This window comes from Lytechinus variegatus, chromosome 2 (assembly GCF_018143015.1).
Source record: "Lytechinus variegatus isolate NC3 chromosome 2, Lvar_3.0, whole genome shotgun sequence".
Lineage (NCBI taxonomy): Eukaryota > Metazoa > Echinodermata > Echinoidea > Temnopleuroida > Toxopneustidae > Lytechinus > Lytechinus variegatus.
The window spans coordinates 77,612,876-77,632,239 of NC_054741.1; the positions used below are offsets into that span (position 1 = coordinate 77,612,876).

Here is a 19,364-nt window from a genome sequence, read left to right on the forward strand (position 1 = left end):
CGACCTTTTGGCGCGTGTTTTGCGGTTGATCCACCAATATTTTGCAGTAACCGTAACAAGTTTAGGTCGGCCTATCCGTTGAAACAAACATTGAAAAGGTATGGTGGATATGGTCTTCAATCGGCTTTATTTTATGCGAATAAAAAAAAGGTTGGAGTTATAAGGAAATGGGAACGCGAACAAAAACATGAAAAAATAATATTGGAGTATGTGGGTGAGGGTACTATTGCGATGAAAAAGGTTGACTGGGTGAGCGAGACAGTAATGGTGTACGGGAGAGAGAGAAAAAAAATATATAGCCTTAGCCTTTTGACAAAGCCTCGTGACTTGGCTATATTTTAGTCTACTGTGCAAACCCTTCACTCGAGTTAAGGGTCTGAATGCACAGTCTACTCAGACAAGCCTTTTGTACTGATGGCCCTGCTAGTCTTTGCGTGGAGACACACTGGTTGATCAAAGTTTCACTGGCGGGGTCTGTACCTGCAGACTAGCAGAATTAAAAGAATTAAAATGTAAAAAAAAGGATGAAGGGAAATAAGCTTTTCATCTCAAAGAAGGCTCCAAATTAAAGCAGTGGACAAAAAAACCATGGGCAGAAATCCCAGGGGGACAGGGGACGTAACCTTCTACCCAAAATAGTAGGGGAGAAACATCACATCAAATGTCCCCCTACCATGTTTGGTCTTTTATGATGGAAAGAATTACATCATTTAAAATCGAAATAACATCTGTATTTTGGACGAGATTACCTTACCTTTTAGACGTCAACCTTTGTTTTTTTGTTTTTTTTTTTTTGCTTGTCAAATATTCAAGCCCCTGGTCTCCCCTACCATTGAGGAGAGATTTCTCAGTAACTTTTTGGCTGGTTACGAACATCACAAGATAGAAGAAGAAGACTTGGTGAGACCCCGAGTAGTGAGAACGCGACGGCGAGCGACTGGGCATATTTTCCAACGCCAGCATCAACCAGGCTAATTTCGACTATAATTTGTTTTCAGTTGGATGTAAACATCATAATTGGCACATGGCCTTGTATAAAGGCCAAGATAGCCTAGACTATAAAAAAGACTAATATAGCCTATAGGCTATATAAAAAATGAAAAGAAAAAGAAGAGAAAAGAAAAAGAGAAGAAAGAAAGAGATATTTGAAATCATTTTTTTTCTTCAAAAAAACAAACGTGAATAATATGGTATAACGATGGCGAAAATAGTCATATTGAATGGTTGCCAAATAGAAGACCCCCCCCCCCACCATGGTGGAGGATTAAGGGAGGAAGTATGCCGAATGAGACGGGAAAGTCAAATTGTTCTTTAATAGCTTTTTCGTCTGACTTCTATTCCCTAATAAAACAATTCCTTCTTCTCAGGCACCAGAAACAACATTAAAATTTTGGACATATTTTATTTTTTCTCACAATGCTTCTGGTGTATTCGTGGATATGAAGTATGGGAGATTCGTAACACACTGACAAAGAAAGTCCATACCTAGTCCACCCGTTATCGCATTAGCAGTAGTATAGCAATCAAAGTTAATCTAAACAACATACAATGTTGGAATGTGATGGTAGCTTGTATCGGCTATCTGATATCGTCTAATTACTTTCTGGACCTTCTGTGCAGTATTCCCGGTTGCTCACCATTCTCGCATCGCCATCGTAGAGTGTATAATGATTGAGTCAATCACCACAGAGATCCATTCTTATTGAATCAGGTTTTTTTCAATCTTCAGCACCACCGTTTCTTTCTGGAAACATAATTATATCAGTCATTTTATCGAGTTTCAGAGGAGGAGAGATTCAGATACAACTTTAAAAAGTTGGTAAGTAATGATTTTTTTAATGTGTTCATTGATTGTAATGTTAGATATGTTTTGACATTGATCTAAAGCATAACGCCACTGATATCTGGTAATTCAATAATTTAGCTCAGTATCTCAACATTAAGAGGGACATTCAACGCGGCCCCAAAAGGAATTTCTCTATGAAAAACGATTTCAAGCATTCTTTGGCCCCTCGCGGTATACATTTTCATATAAAATGCAAACGAAAAAGTGATTTTTTTTTCGATATCACTGTTTACAAAATAAGTGAAACTTAAGTGTCATTATTTATTCAGTTTTGATTAAATTTTCAGTGTTATACGTTTGATTTGTCTCTAAATCATGCAACTTTGTTGACTTGAACGTTGTTTTTAATCCGACTTTCTGCTTGCCTTATTGAGCTAGCAAAATGTTTTAAATTTAAATTACTTGCATACTCCTGGGACAAAGGGACGACAAAAAAAGTAAAATGATAGTTACTGATGTAGCCATTATACCGTTTTAGTAGTTTTAAAATGCTTGTATTCAGAGGTAAAAATAAAAATTCTCTTGCTTGGTCTATCACTATACGCTTACTCATTATAATCGTTGTATACCTCTTGCTCTTCACCGCATAATGATTGCGTATTCTGTTTTGCCAGCTTCGCTAAATTAACACATTTTTTGCTCAGTTGCAACAATCGCCGTGCTTACAACATGTACGCCATTGGTTTAATACAAAAGTAACAAAGTTTTGAAGTTTCACTGATATACACTCAAAGGTTTTTCTCTTCTGTACCCTATTCATGATGTTTTATGGTAAAATATGAAAATCGCAAAATTATTATTCCAACCCCTATCGAGTTTTCGCCTCCACATGTTCGACCCCCTTCAATGATCCTTCCCCTTAAAAGGATGGTCCGGGCTAGAAATATTTATATATAAATAGATAGAGTAATATTTACAGAGCAAAATGCTGAAAATTTCATCAAAATCGGACAACAAAAAACGAAGTTATTGAATTTTGAAATTTATAAATATTTTGTTTCACCGAAATAATGAAAATCTTTAAAATTCAATAACTTCGTTGTTTGTTATCCGATTTTGATAAAATTTTCATCATTTTGCTTTGTGATTTTTATCATTAAGATATAAATATCTTCGGCCTGGACCATCCCTTTAAGTTCAATTTTCTTTCCACAAAGTAACATGGACCAAACACCCAATGAGAAGAAAGGTGCAAGATTCCGATTATGATTTTGAAATATTCTAATGTGTAATGATTGGATGTTTCGTCATTTTGTGCCTATATGATACCTTTCAGTGTTTGAGCTGATGATAGTTAACTCACTTTCTTAAGGGACAAGTCCACCCCAACAACAACTTGATTGGAATAAAAAGAGAAAAATACAACAAGCACAACGCTGAAAATTTCATCAAAATCGGATGTAAAATAAGAAAGTTAAGACATTTTAAAGTTTCGCTTTACTTCACAAAACGGTTATAATTATGCACATCTCGGTCGGTATGCAAATGAGGGAACTGATGACATCACTCACTCACTATTTCTTTTGCATTTTATAATATGAAAAATTAAATATTCTTATTTTCTCATCATTTTCATGTGAAATGAAGTTTCATTCCTCCCTGAACACGTGGAATTCCATTAACATTCTGTGGTTCAGGCAAGGAGGCCCTAATTTAGTCTAGGAGCCAGGGGGCTTTATTCAGAATTTTTGGTGGGGAAGGTTTGACAAGCTTATCCGGGGTAAAATTGTGCGCTGATTCCAAAAATGCCACTCTTATTGACCGTACTCACGCCATTTTGGTCATTTTGGCAAAATTTTGGCCAAAAGTGACCATTTTGACCACTCTTTGGAAAATGGTCCCTTAACAGACTGCTTTTGTAGCCACATGCAATTAAAAGGGTCTATCTTAAGTAAAAATGCACACAGATTCCAGATAAAGTGCTTTCATTTGCCAAATCACAATAGCAGTGGTCATTTTGGCCATAATTTGGCAAAAAATGACAATTTTCATGATTTTTTGGCCGAAATGTGTTACAAATATTGATCAGAGCTACGACTGGATGTTTTTAGAAATCCACATTTATTTTCAAAATGTGCGCTGGATCATAACCATCAACCTCATGTAATTTATTCCGTCAGTTTTGACCGATGAGGGTCATTTGGGGTACTTTATACATAACTGACCCTTTATGAAGTTTTGCATAAAGTGCACATATACATGTAGGCAGGAATTTGAGGTCTCATAGCGTGTTTTATTTTCTTCCCAATATAAAATGCAAATGCGTTCAAAAATCCATCTTGTGTAGAATTGTATGCAGATTCCAAATATATCAGTCTTATTGGCCCTATTCAATAGCTTATGGTTATTTTGGCCACTTATGGCCCTTAAAATGACCAATGACATCAGATCATTTTACCCCCAAATACTTCGAACGTTACCTGAATCGTTACAAGGGTGTGTTGCGACACCTAACATTGGGGTGTGTTAATCCTTTAAATTGAACATCTCAAAATTATTTTGACCTCATTCCATCAGTTTTGACCTATGAGGGTCATTTTGGATACTTTAGACATAACTGACCATTCGCACATTGGCAGGAATTTGAGGTCTTCAGTGTGTTTTATGTTCTTCCCTGATAAAATGGGAATACATTTAAATGTCCCTTTTGTATAGAATATTATGCTGATTCTAAATATATCAGTCTTAATGACCCTATTGAACACCTAATGGTCATTTTGGCCACTTATGGCCATAAAAATGACCAATAACATCAGTTCAATTTATCCAAAATACCTCAATGTTACCAGAATCGTTACCAGGATGTGCTGTGACATCGAACATTGGTGTATTAATCCTTTAAAATGAACATTTCAAAAGTATTTTGACCTCATGTAATTTATATCATTAGTTTTGACTTTTGACCATTTTGGGTAACTGACCATTCGTGCAATTTTGCATAATAACTGTGCAAATCGGCAGGAATTTGAGGTCTTCAGTGTGCTTTATCTTCCTCCTTTATAAAATGGGAATGATGCATATGTCGTTCTTGTGTAGAATTTCAAGCTGATTCCCAATATGTCAGTCTTAATGACCCCATTTAACAGATTATGGTCATTTTGGCCACTTTTTGGCCCCAAATGACCAATACCATCTGTTCAATACTTCAATTTATCCAAAAATACTTTGAATGTTACTATAATCGTTACAAGAGTGTGCTCTGACACCTAACACTGGTGTATTAATCATTTAAATTGAGTGTCCCAAAAATATTTTTGACAACCTTGGTCAATTTGGCCAGATTGTCCCCTGCCCATGTGTATACTAAATTAGCCTATAGTGAACATAGTGAGGAGACAATTCAGGATTGTGTTAATATTAGCATCAATTATTGTTAAATTGGAAAAGTTTGAAAGCTTTGGGGTGATAATCAATGCAATGATTCCATATAAATCAGTGTTATTGGCCGAACTATTGGACTTTGTGGTAATTTTGATCACCTTTCCTCAATAATTTCTCGTGACCACACATTATTTGATTTAAAAAGGGCTCAAATGTTGCTTAATATTATTTTCAGCTTGAGCTACTACACCAATAAACCTTTACATCAAGTACACATAAGGTTGTTTGACCATGCACTTTGGTCATTTTCATGATTTTAGGCACATTAACCATTTTGTAATTCATGGAAACGAATTCAAGAATGATGTTAGATAAGACATATTACAAAAACTTTCTGCACCAGATTAATACAATGATTTAGAATATATCAGTCTTAATGACTACTTAGTGGTCATTTTGGTCCCTACAATTAGCAATGACAATTACATGTATCAAAAGTATTCCAATGTTCTTGCTCTACATCTTTGTAAGATTTGTTATATCAATCATAATCAATGACAAATTATTTAATTCAATATGATATTACTAATAGTACATAATCAAAATGTGACCACTTTGGCCACTTTGACCGTTTATCCAATGTGTGAATTTTGAAATAAACATGACTTAGCAGCAATTGTAGGTCTATGAACATGATGAAATGCGTAATCCCTTTTCATGGGAAATATTAAAGGCTCACCTTGAGTAAAAATTGTGCCAGATATCATGTGACTGTCTACTGTGGCCCCTTTGATCACTGTATGTTCCTAAATAGCCAGAATTATTTTCCTTCTTTAAAGTCAAATTGTACTGAGAATCATTACAAAGCAAAATAGGTCACAGTGAAGTTCACAAAGAGCTTTGACTATCATTCATTTTTACAATCTTTGTTTTTTCTTGTACAGTGATTCACAAAGCTCACATTGGCATGATTGGTGAGCAGCAAACTTACCCTCAATTCTTTTGAAGACGTACTGGGTAATAAAATACATTCTCCATATGAAATTATTCTCTGTGCCGAATTTTGGTCGCTCTTTAACAATTTAGGGCAAGTTTTCCACTTTCAACTTTACCAATCATGCCAATGTGAGGTTTGTGAAACATTACACAAAATGGCAAAGGTAATAAAAATGCACCATGGTTAAATCTATTCGTGAAATCCACTTTGACCAATAGCTTTGTAATGACGCACCTTTGAGTTCAGGATTAGTGCCTTCCTCTAGAATATAGTTATCTGTATAATTAAAAAAAAAGGAGGGAATGATGTTATTCAACTCAATGACCACACAATAACCAAATGGTGAGGTATTTGGCACAATTTTTTTTTACTCAAGGTGAGCTTTTAATATTTCCAATCGAAAGGGATTGAACGCATTTCCACAATTGCTCCTGTCATGTTTATTTACAAAAGTCATACATGCGATAGATAGTCAAAATGGCCAAATTGGTTTCAAAATTTTGATAATGTGCTATTAGTCATATCATATTGAAATCAATAATTGATATAATACATCTTATTAACAATACGGAGCGACAACAACATTTGAATCCTCTTTGATACATGCAAATGTGATTGGTCATTTTCGGGACCAAAAGCAACCAAAATGACCACTAGCTCATAAATGGTCATTAAGACTAATATATTTGGAATCATTAATCTACATTAATCTAGAAAAGTGTCTTAAAATAACATGTAAATGATGCTAAAGTGTCTCATTCCTGAATTTACTGCCCCATATATGTGAGGTTTCCATAAACATTTACTGTGTGGTCAAGGTGGCTAAAATCATGTAAATGACCAGTGCCATGGTCAAACAACCTTATGTATGCACGATGTAAAGGATTTTATCACAATTATCAACACTCTTCACCGATTATTGGTAGCTCATGCTGATAATGATACTGACCAGCATTTGAGCCCTTTTTGACTCATCAAAGCATGCAAGATCTCTCTCTTAGCTGATCTCTCCACTAATTGGAGATTCCTAGGGTCCATGGTCACTGGTCAATATTGAGGGAAACGTGGTCAAAATGACCACAGGGTCCAATAGTTATGGTCTGTGTGGAATAATTTCATTGATTTCCACCAAGAAGCTTTCAAACTTCCCCATTTAACAATAATTGATGCTAATATTAACGCAATCCAAAATTTCTCCTCACCATGTTCGATATCACCTGAATTAACATACACAATGAGCAGGGCTGGCCGGGGGGGGGGGGGTCAAGGTGGCCAAAATGACCAAGGTAGTCAACTTTGGGGATGCTCAATTTTAAGGATTCATTCACCAGTGTTGGGTATTACAGCACACCCTTGTTAAGATTCTGGTAACATTCGAAGTATTTCTGGATAAATTGAACTGATGTTATTGGCCATTTTAAGGGCCATAAGTGGCCAAAATAATCTAAAGCTGTTAAATAGGGTCATTAAGACTGATATATTTGGAATCAGCATCACATTTTACATAAGATGAACTTTTGAATGCATTTCCATTTTATATGGGAAGAAGATAAAACACGCTGAAGACCTGAAATTCCTGTCTACAGTGTATGTGCAGTTTATTATATGCAAAACTGCGTGAATGGTCAGTTGTGGCTAAAGTACGCCAAGTAACCCTCATAGGTCAAAACTGATGGAATAAATTGCATGAGGTCAAAATACTTTTGAGATGTTCAATTTCAAGGATTAATACACCAATGTTAGTTGTCACAGTATGCCCTTGTAACGATTCTGGTAACATTCAAAGTATTTTTGGATAAATTGAACTGATGTCATTGGTCATTTTAAGGGTCATAAGTGGCCAAAATGACCTCAAACTGTTAAATAGGGTCATTTAGACTGATATATTTGGAATCAGCATAAAATTTTACACATGAAGGACATTTAAATGCATCTCATTTTATAAGGGAAGAAGAAAAAACATGCTGAAGACCTCAATTTCCTGCCTATTTGAACAGTTAATAATGCAAATTGAGCGAATGGTCAGTTATGTCTTAAGTACCGAAAATGACCCTCATAGGTCAAAACTGACGGAATAAATTACATGAGGTTGATGGTTATGATCCAGCGCACATTTTGAAAATAAATGTGGATTTCTAAAAACATCCAGTCGAAGCTCTGATCAATATTTGTAACACATTTTGGCCAAAAAATCATGAAAATTGTCATTTTTGGCCAAATTATGGCCAAAATGACCACTGCTATTGTGATTTGGCAAATGAAAGCACTTTATCTGGAATCTGTGTGCATTTTTACTTAAGATAGACCCTTTTAATCACATGTGGCTACAAAAGCAGTCTGTTAAGGGACCATTTTCCAAAGAGTGGTCAAAATGGTCATTTTTGGCCAAAATTTTGCCAAAATGACCAAAATGGCGTGAGTACGGTCAATAAGAGTGGCATTTTTGGAATCAGCGCACAATTTTACCCCGGATAAGCTTGTCAAACCTTCCCCACCAAAAATTCTGAATAAAGCCCCCTGGCTCCTAGACTAATTGTCAAATTCGTAAAAATTGACAGATTTGTTTATTCAAACAATAAAAAACAAAAGAAATAGTGAGTGAGTGACATAATCGACTCTCTCATTTGGACGTAACTGGCTCGTTCATATACCTATTTTGTGAACTTAAGCGAAACTTTGAAATGTCATAACTTTATTATTTTACAGCATTGTGCTTGTCTGATTTTTCTCTATTGATTCAAATCAACATTTTTCTGAGGTAAACTTGACCTTTAAAGTTCAGAGGCCCTATTGGAAATGGGGCACTAACACGCTGAATCGAAATTTAAATTTTGAATTTGAACAGAGTAAACTATAAACAGGCACACACAAAAATAATGATACTAAAAATTATCTTTATGTTATGTCAGTTACTGAAGCGTATATCTCTATATAGAGATCATAGTTCTGTTCATTTTTGTTCGTGTCATAAATTCAGATTAATCATGAAGACTTTAGTCATCTTCCTTTTCTTTGCTGCAACGTTATACACATACGCCAATCCCGTTGATTACGCTTGCCCCCACGGTTGGACTCAACGACATGGGTTCTGTTACCGATTCTTCGAAGAGACGCTACCCTGGTCGGATGCAGAGACAAGATGCCATGAACACTTCGACTCCTTCGGCATAGCTCATCTCGTATCCATTCATGACCAAGCCGAGAACGACTTCATCTACCAAACATTCATCTCAGGAATTCGTGATGTGAGTTTTCTTCTCTTTTATTTTGAGATGCTATTGACAGCAGAGGATCATCAACAGGGGGGGGGGGGTGATGAGAAGGCGGGCAGAGAAAAAGGGTCAAGAGGAAGAGAACGTGAGTGAAAAGAGCGAAGAGAACGTGAGTGAAAAGAGCGAAGAGATCGAGAGAGAGGGAGAGAGAGATCTGGGGAAAGAAGAAAGAAAAAAAGATTGAAAGGGTGAAGGAGAGAGAAGTGAATTAAGCAAGGGAATGTTTTGTATGCAAATAAGAAAACTTAAGGAATTCAAAATGAGGGAAAGAAAAGAATAAGCAAGATAATCTTGGACATTCTGTAGACCTTTTGCTTTTTGAAGACAGTGAGTAACAGTCGCGTTTTTAGGAGGAGTGGGGGAGGCTTTGGGGATTGAAACCCACCCCCCCCAAAAAAAAATGACCACAAAGACTGAAAGAAATATATATGTAAAGGCCCTAGATGAATGCAGTACTCGTTCATGTCGTCAAGTGCTATAAAATCGAAGTTTTTACTATTCAAATTCTAGAATTTTCTCGCTCTGTCGCGACACGCTCCCTAGCAAAACATCATCGAAATGCAAAATACATTAATGCTCTCTTAAAGTGCGAGTATAGGAAGTCAATGATCTCCGGCAACATAGTACATGTAGATTGCATTGCAACTTTTTTTTTTCAAAATTAACCTCATCACGAATATAACACTAATACCACAAAATGGAATCTTTAAAACTTCAATTTTATGGCATTAGTATTGTAGTTTAAAAATTCTAAACCATAGTTTGACAAAAGCTCTCCGAATTTTTGTCATGCTTTATGATATCTTTCTTTAGAAAATGGCTCTGTCGCTGTATACTCCCTGATTGAGGCTAAACTTATTGAAAACATATAGTTTAGAGTCAGGAGTGTCGATCCATGTTTTGGATGGCGAGAGGGGGGTAAAGACAATATCCAAAATTTTCGGCGTACTCCGCGCACCAAATTCTATTGCAGAATTTTGCACTTGAAGCACACCGAAAAAAATACAATAGTGTAATACTATTTTCATGTCAAGTATGACAATTTTATAACGCTTTCTAATGTTTTGTAAAAAACAGTTTTGCAATGGACTTTAAAATGTTTAATTTTGTAAAAATTATTAGGCAGGGCTTGTCGATATGTTTGCCGCATCCAAACATGGCGATCGCCTCCTGCCCCTCGGCCATTTAGGAGCAACATTTACAATGATTTTAATCTATTCTCTACAATATTGTGTATACTTTTGTGTTATGCAAGGCAGTGATCATTGGGTCGTATTCTTTTGCAACTTTTATGAATGTTGAGTATCCCATTCACTTATTTAAAGATGTATAGCCGATGTACCTTTTGCTCCAAAAATATACTAGGTTTCCCTGTACCCCCGCCTTGCCGTTAATGCCCTCATCTACTTCTATAACACCAATTGCTCGTCGATACGCTGCTCGCATGATATTAAAAAAAATATATAGGAGAGGGAGGAGGACGGCGGCGGAAGGAAAAAAAAATTGGGGGTGTCTACCTGAAATTTTGGGATGGACACATGTAAAAAATTGGACAAGTGCTCCAAAAATTTTTGACAAGCAAAAAAAGAAAAAAAAAAGGTAATCAACGTAAATTTTAGGGGGGGGACAACACACGTTTCAATGGGGGTCCACGTGAATTTAGGGGGGGACGCAGGGAAAAAATTGACAAGCAAGCAAAAAAAAAAAAAAAAAAAAAGGTTAGCAAAAAATTTTTTCCCCCCCACCTAAAATTTAGGGGGGGGGACACTATGTGTAAGGCTATCCACAATAGGCTTTGTTTATATAGTATATTTAATAAACCAACGTCAAAAACTTTTCAAGCCCCCAAAAGAAGAACCCCTAAACTTTTAGTCTAGATCGAACCGCGCCTGGTGAATCTAATGATCCAGTTAACATGGCAAATACCATCCATTTATAGGTCATTATATAACTGTTTGTCAGACACTGTCCCTCATTTTATATCCCGTTTCCTTCCTTCCTTTCTTTAGAGACGATGAAAACATTGGAGTTAAGCTTATCCTCAGTCAAACATGTATATAGGGTATAGCCGATGGCTGGTAAAAGGAACTTTAACACACTTTTTTATGATAATGACAATACACAGAACTGTGACTATTATTTTGGCTATGCGCCAGTATTCCAAAATAACAGTCTTTCATCAAATTTTTGCATGACTTTTTCATATAACTAAAAGTTCAGATACAAATTCTTATCATCATAAAACTTTTGCGAAGCACCATGTCAATATCTATGACGATATTTCAGATGCATCGCGAGAAGTAATGTCGATAGTTGACGGGTTGCAGGGCGAGAGGGTATATGCCTTATGTACAGTGGCGTAACTACGGGGGGGGCATGGGGCACGTACTCCCCCCTGCCCCATCAACTGGTAACAAATAAAACGGGGGGAAAGAGGGAGAAAGGAAGAGGAACGTAGTGTGAAATAAGAAATTAATGTCCATTATGAGATTATATTACATATACTTCTTTTTCATGACTACTTAAAGTGATTCATTTTAAGGTCTTAATAAAATGTTGATTAGTTGATTAGTGGGATATGTCTGCTCTTCAAGAATTCCTACAATCAGTCCTTAATGTCCCTTTTTCTGATCTAAATATCAAAAATTTTCTTGCCATACAGAGATATAGCCCAGACACCAATCTTCCATCTGGGATTTGGATAGGATTCTACCAAGAGGTACAAGATGGTCCATGGGTGTGGTCTGATGGTTCCTCAAACGATTTCAACCACTGGTTACCAGGACAACCTGATAACGGCTACCACGCACGAGGTCGACTTAATGAAGACTGCGTCATCATTTGGAGAATCGACAACGACTCGGAATCTACACGACAATGGGACGATGTACAATGTAACACCCATGGAGGAATGAGTTTCGTCTGTAAGATGCCGGCTGTGGCCGAGTCTAATAATATTTTATGACTCTAATAATATCGATATAATTCAAAGCAGTTTATGTATAAGAACACAAATTCAGATTTCATTCCTCTATTAGAGTGAATTTTTAAGAATGACTTAAGTTTGCGTTGATTCTCGATGCCTACCAATTTTCATTGAGTTTATCAAGGTAAAGCCAATTTCATATTCTTGTAGTCTAAAAATATAGTAAAATAAATGATTGACACATTTCTGTGCTTATCATAATGAAATCAAATTTATTCCAATAACATAGTCATGGTTTTGGTTTCTTCTTGAACATTTAAAATTGCCAGTTACCATGAACTTTTTTTTATTGTCGATCTTATACAACAATGAAAATGCCACTTTAAGATAAGAATGCAAAGAAATTTCGAGTGTGTATTATAATCATCACTCTCATTTACATTTATCACCCATGTTTTTTCAACAAAACTTTTTTGAATTCTGGATAATAAAATCATTCGTATATTGAATCAGTATGACCCTGATAAACGTTGAAACCGACAGAACCATGTATACCGTGTATTTGACGACAGGCTATTAGATGTATAATGACTATGATGTGTTCAACTTCTACACATCGATGTATTACCGATTATATATATATATATATATATATATATATATATATATATATATATATATACATATATATATATATATACATATATATATATATATAGATAAGGAAATAGTGATCGACATGCTCTCTAGAATACAGTGGCGAAAGGAGGGATTATGGGTTTATCCCCTTCCCTTATATAATCTTCCTTAGAAATAGAAAGGTGGATAAAATTCTCCAACTTTTTAGTCCTCCAAAGGCCTTTTATTAGTTGAATCAAATAATATCAAAAGCAACCGTTATTACACAATCAATAAATGAACTCAAACAATAATAATACTAAAACATGTCTCTCATTTAGTATAAAATTTGCTAAACAAACCCGATATAGAACTAATATATCTCTCATCTTCATAATATTGAATCATTTTTTCTTTGCATATGTAAATACTGGTTCTTTACTATCTAACTTTTGAAAAAATAAACGCTATTTAATTATACATACTAAACGATTCAATGCATCACCAAAGATTACATTTTTTAAAAACTATATGCCTGAGCACATTCATTAATCCAATTTTCTGTTTTCTTCCAAATTTCTTTACTAAATTTACATTCATAAAAATAAGTGTACAATATCTTCCAACTCCCTATTACATAATGAAAAGTTTTCATTTTTTGCAATCTTCATCTTATATAATTGTTTGTTCAGAAATAATATTCTATTTAATATCTTGTACTGAAAATATATTAAACCGATGTCTGAAGTAAAAACGAAATATCATAATATGGCATTTTTCCATTTTCATATAATCAGGAGGGTCATCTAAATACCGATCCCATTTTGAACATAAAAAATGAACACATTTTGTTTTTCCAAGCAAAGTTTTATAGATGTATTGACATCCTTTTCGGTCATGTATTTAATATGTGAAGGTATCAAAGGGCTCTCTTTTTCACAAGTTTCGACATTTACTCGATATCAACTTTTCAAATATGGGTTACGCACACTTCATTTCTTCATTTTTCTTCTTTTTCCTTTTCTGATGATTTATGAAGTAATATTTTCTTCCAAACCTATGGAATATAATTGGTTTCCATGTAGCCCCTTTTCCCGTTTGGCTGCTATTACTCAATAATTTATTTTGCTTATATAGTTTGCCACTGCATTTGTTTTTCACTACTTTGTCTTATCCTTAAATTGTATTCATGTCTAAATTTTGTTATCACACTGCTATAAATTTGTCACATTACAATGTACTTTAATGTCATACTACCGTTATGTTTATGTATTGTAAAATTTATTTTGACTTTACAATAAATGCAGAAACTCCTGCAAAAAAAATATGGGTTTTCGTTTTGAAATTTGATCAGATCGATAGCTTGATATGACCATTTTAATCTACTTCTGATGAACACGTAGGGGCGTAGAAAATTTGAGTAGCTGGTTTCCTGCAATATATATATGATGATGTATGTATATATATATATATATATATATATATATATATATATATGTATATATATATATATATATATATATATATATATATATATATATATATATATATATATATATATATATATATATATATATATATATATATATATACAGTAGTTGTTTAAACACTAAACAAAATATGTTCAAGCCTGGTTAAACAATTATACGATTCGTATAATTGTTCAAAATTTTTATATTTTATATTATATTATACTTAATATCAATCTTTACAAAAATAAACCGGAGTTGCCATAGTTTTGCATGTAGATTTATTCACATATATGTATGTACGCGAGTTAATTTTTTTCTTCCTTTTTTCTTCTTCTTTTTCTCTCTTTCCCCCTCTTTTTTCCTTTTGCGTGCGCCTCGGTACAATGGGGGGGGGGGGCGACCGCTTCTCTCATCTCCCCCTGGATCCGCCTATATGAGACTGGTACCCGACAAAAGTTGTTTTAATTTTTCATATCAGACCCAATTATTTAAGCAAGATATAATTATTCAATCAATTGCCGAAAATGAAAATAACTGATAGAGAGCCCTATTCCTGAACGCCATCTATTGTCGGCCCTATACGGCCTACGCCAACCAAACCGAACATGAATTCTCTTGTAGCAGACTACGCTTCTTCCTCAGGCTCAGAATCGGAGTCTGAAGCTAAGCCTAGGGTTCCGATTTATCGTCGAGAAAAACAAAGTGAAAAGTAAGTACCATGACAACATTTTTGCCAAATTGGGAAATTAAAATGTAACTTGATCTCGATTTTTGACTATTGTCTTCTAGAACTTAATAACGTTATCCCACATGTTCAATTTTGTGTAGGGTACACTCTAAAAAGCCAAGTTTGATTTTTTTGGCATTGAAAAAGATCTTGTCTCTGTCAAGTATTATGTAGGCCTATATGACTAGGAGCAAGGAAAAGAAAGGGGGTAGGGTTAAATGTCAAATAATTTTCTTATGCATCTAAATAGTGAGACAAAAACATGTAACAAAAAGTTAACTGCTACTCGTGCTAGTGTTAGCCGCCGCTTTTCAGTCAGCAGCGTCAACGTTGAAATCTTATTTTCTTAAGACTTAACCAAGGTACAGATTCGTTTATGCCCAGGAGGGCCCTGTTTGGTGTCCAGATCCAGTTACCAAAGCTTTTGGTCAACAACCAAGTAAATTATAAGTTATTGCAGTAGTTGATACTAGATCTATGACTATTGGCAATTAAATTATAGATATTGCATTGGCCTCTTTTTAAATTGTATTTCTCACCTCTCTTGATCCTCCTAGCTGGCCTTGCTTGGCCTTGTGTGTGTGATGACTATGAGTGTGATTGCATGTGCTTACTGAGTAAATCAATGGGTTGTTGAATTATGTCATCCGTGCCAATCGCCAACAAAAGGAACGCAAGTGAATGAACCAGTGGCATATATACCAATGTAATTTATATTTATCATTTTAAATATGCCTGGTAAAATAATTTTGTTATACTAGCGTCTAGCTGTAATCTATATCTAGCAATTTATTGAAATATATTTCATTTCTAAAGTTAGATGTACATCATGCAATTATTAATCTTACTCTTTCTGATAGAGCTGTTTACTTTAAAGTTTAAAATTGGTTCACTGTGATGATTACAGAAATGTGAATTCTTATGCAACGTGTGTGCATACACCGGTCATGGGTAATTGAATCTGAATACAAAATAGTCTGGTATTCATTTCAATGTCCAATGGAAGTGTATAGTTGGTGGGAAAAAGAAAGCTACAGTGAAGCTTTTACATTGGATGAGTGGTGTAGGGGTGGCAGAAGGATATGTCTGAAATGTCTCACCCAAAGGAATTCATTTTCTTTCTTATCCCACAGGCAACAGAATCTATTGACAAGTCAAGACACCTCAGACTCGGACTCGGATAATTATCAGAAGAAAGACTTGTTTAAACAATCTCTAAAGAAATCTGCAATCGGGAAGTCCGTAGAAAAGGAAAGCGATGATAACAGTTCTTTGCCTTTGCCTCAAGGTTTCTCATCATCAGAATCTTCTGAAGGAACCAAGAACCTCATCAGTTTATCTGTCTTTGCAAATCCCTTTGAGCAAGCCAGACAAGATCAACTATCTATCCTTGAAAAACATGTGAAGTTGAAGGAACAAGAAAAGCCAGAGAGTGCTGGTGATAGAGGAAATAAAAAAATTTGCTATAAATTTCAGAAGGGAAAATGTAGGTTCGGAGACACTTGTAAGTTCTCTCATGGAGCTGATCATAAGCCTGTGGTGCTTACTGGGGGAAATCAAGAACCTTATCCTAGTGCTTCAAGTGGAGGCTACATGGGGGCGCCCTTCCAGGATGGATATTATCAAGATAGTGAGGGACAAAGAGCAGAAGATGAGGAAGAGACTGTAAGAAAGAGGAGAAAAGAAAGAGCAGGACTGAGTGAGAAACTTGTTCCATCCAAGAAAGCAATGAGAATATATAACCGGCAGAGAGAACAAGATAGACCTTGGACTACAAAGAGATAGCTTCAATTAAAATGTCATTCTGAATTTGACAATTACACTATTTATTTAATAATACCTGCTAATTCTATAGCACACAGATATACCTTTCAGCGCTTCAAGAAAGTGAATATATAAATCATATATTAGAGATAGATTAGAAATTTAAATTCGGATTCCCCTGAACACAATACACTATTCAATCATTACTAAGAGATGATCAAGTACTAGATTTTCAGTTTGGATTTGAATGTTTTGAAAGATTAGTGTAATCAGATAAGTAGTTGATTCCAAATCTATGATCCTACGTCTGAAAAAGCATGATCTGTGATTTATTCTGGGGCCCTGTTGCATAAAAGTTACCATTAAGGTAAATTTTCCATGCAATGGTAACTTGCATGGAATCCTTGATTTTGATTGGCTGTTGATCATTACCATTGGTTGACAAAGTTACCATAATAGTAACTTTTATGCAGGTGGACATGGGTTATGGAGCGATCAAGCATTTGTTGATGAGTGGAGACTATGTGTACGGTGATATATTGAGATATAGCTCTGCACAAATATGTGGGGGGGATGAGAGTAAACTGATGATGTATAAGTACAAAATTTAGGTATAAAATGTAGAAAGTGAATACAAAGTTGAAAAACCCTGAGAGAGGGAGAATGCAAGTTTGTCAAAGATGAAACATGTTCAAGCATTTAGATAAATCAACTCAATACTGCAAGTCATGTGGATTAATTTCATGTTTAATACATGTATTTGTAATCTCTTGAGAACAGAATAGACTCTCTATGTAGAGGGAATTTATACCTTCAAAAGACCAGTCTGTTCACTTTTCTGTAGGATGTATTTGTTTTGTTTAAACCCTGTTTTTAGCTTTGGTTCATTCCCCATAATGCAACTATCACTTTTCCTATTCATTACCAGATTATATGAATTGGTATGCCCTAAAATAGGTATGATGTGGAGGATATGAAATAAAAATGTGTTTTTCATGATAAATTTGGCAATTTTACATGAAAATTTATTTTGATCTGTGACCAAAGTAAAATATCTGTTTGATTTTTTCCATGATATAAAACCTATTCCAAAGCACAGACTGGGCTGAAAACGTCAGGATATAATCTTTGTCTGTAGCTTCTTGAAATCAATTCCCTAATTTTGTAAAATAGATGGTCATAGAGCTCTTTTAAAGGAAGATATAAAAATCAGTGAGAGAGGGTGCTAGATATGTAGGATTTTTTAATAGATTTTCTGGTTAAAATAAAGGTCAACTGGCTGTGACAGGTTTTTAAAGGGGAAGTTCACACTGATAAAAAGTCTATCGTATAATAGCAGAGAGCATAATAAGAAAACATTGGTGAAGGTTTGAGGAATTTCCATCAATTTAAAGTGATTGAAATTTGTGTATTTTTTTGTGTGTAGTCATATGTGAAGTTTCTCCATACATATTGTATGGTAAAAAAATCAACAAAATTTCATTTTCTTAATAAATTTTAAATGGTTTTGATTGTTCCTTCAGTATATCAACATGACAAGTTATTTCACACCCACTCCTGAAGGAAAAAAAAGGTTTAATTATCATGAATCATTAAAAGATTGAAATGTTTGTGTTTTATATAACTTAATATATGGGGCATATATTAGCTCTATCCATGCACTAGTTGTGTAGTCTGTAAGGAAACTTCCTTAAAAGGGGGTGACTTTTTAACACTGAACACATTGTCTACACTAACATTATCATCAGTTTTCATACAACAGCAAAGCATGAATTCTATCATGCAGCAAAATCATTGAAAATGCAAGTCAAATCACAATTAAGTCTTTGTCAGGGGTCAGTGTATCACAACTGCAGTTTTGTCCGACGTTTCAAAGCTGATGAAAAATTGCAAATATGTTCGTCCAGACTCATGGACGCAAGTGCAGTTTCGATTTACTGTCCCTCGACAAAGACTTCATTGTGATTTGACTTAATTTTCAACACATTTATGCTGCATTGTAGGATTTATTCCCCACCCCTGTGCGAAAACTCCCTATTACTATCATCACCACCATCAACATCACTGTCACTATCATCATTATTGTCACTATCATCAACACCATCATCACTGTCACTATCATCAGTACCATCAGCATCATTATTACTATCACTATCAATGCCATCATCATCACCACTGTCACTATCATCAACACCATCTCCATCATCATTACTGTAACTATTATCAACGCCATCATCATCACTGTCCGTATCATCAACGCCATCATCACTGTCACTATCAACACCATCATCATCACTGATAGCAGTCGTCATTGTCGATAGCATATCATCTTTCTCACTACCATCATCTTTATCATTATCACCAGCATCATCATCACTAGCATTGTCACCACTATCACCAACACCACCATCATCACCATCA

General features: G+C 35.0%; 2 protein-coding genes across 2 annotated transcripts; both read left to right on the forward strand.

The window, feature by feature from the left end:
- Positions 1-1,389: 1,389 nt before the first annotated feature.
- Positions 1,390-12,982, forward strand: LOC121409134 (echinoidin-like). Its single transcript, XM_041600964.1, has 3 exons — positions 1,390-1,819; positions 9,142-9,409; positions 12,099-12,982. The coding sequence occupies exons 2-3, from the start codon at positions 9,149-9,151 to the stop codon at positions 12,399-12,401; spliced, it is 564 nt and encodes a 187-aa protein (XP_041456898.1). The 5' UTR covers positions 1,390-1,819; positions 9,142-9,148; the 3' UTR covers positions 12,402-12,982.
- A 2,047-nt stretch (positions 12,983-15,029) lies between these two features.
- Positions 15,030-17,266, forward strand: LOC121409136. Its single transcript, XM_041600969.1, has 2 exons — positions 15,030-15,161; positions 16,313-17,266. The coding sequence occupies exons 1-2, from the start codon at positions 15,058-15,060 to the stop codon at positions 16,962-16,964; spliced, it is 756 nt and encodes a 251-aa protein (XP_041456903.1). The 5' UTR covers positions 15,030-15,057; the 3' UTR covers positions 16,965-17,266.
- The last annotated feature ends 2,098 nt before the right edge of the window (positions 17,267-19,364 follow it).

Coding starts and splice junctions, on each gene's coding strand:
- LOC121409134 (XM_041600964.1), top strand. CDS start 9,149: ATGAAGACTTTAGTCATCTTCCTTTTCTTTGCTGCAACGTTATACACA. Junction 9,410..12,098: donor TCATCTCAGGAATTCGTGAT/GTGAGTTTTCTT, acceptor CTTGCCATACAG/AGATATAGCCCAGACACCAA.
- LOC121409136 (XM_041600969.1), top strand. CDS start 15,058: ATGAATTCTCTTGTAGCAGACTACGCTTCTTCCTCAGGCTCAGAATCG. Junction 15,162..16,312: donor CGAGAAAAACAAAGTGAAAA/GTAAGTACCATG, acceptor CTTATCCCACAG/GCAACAGAATCTATTGACAA.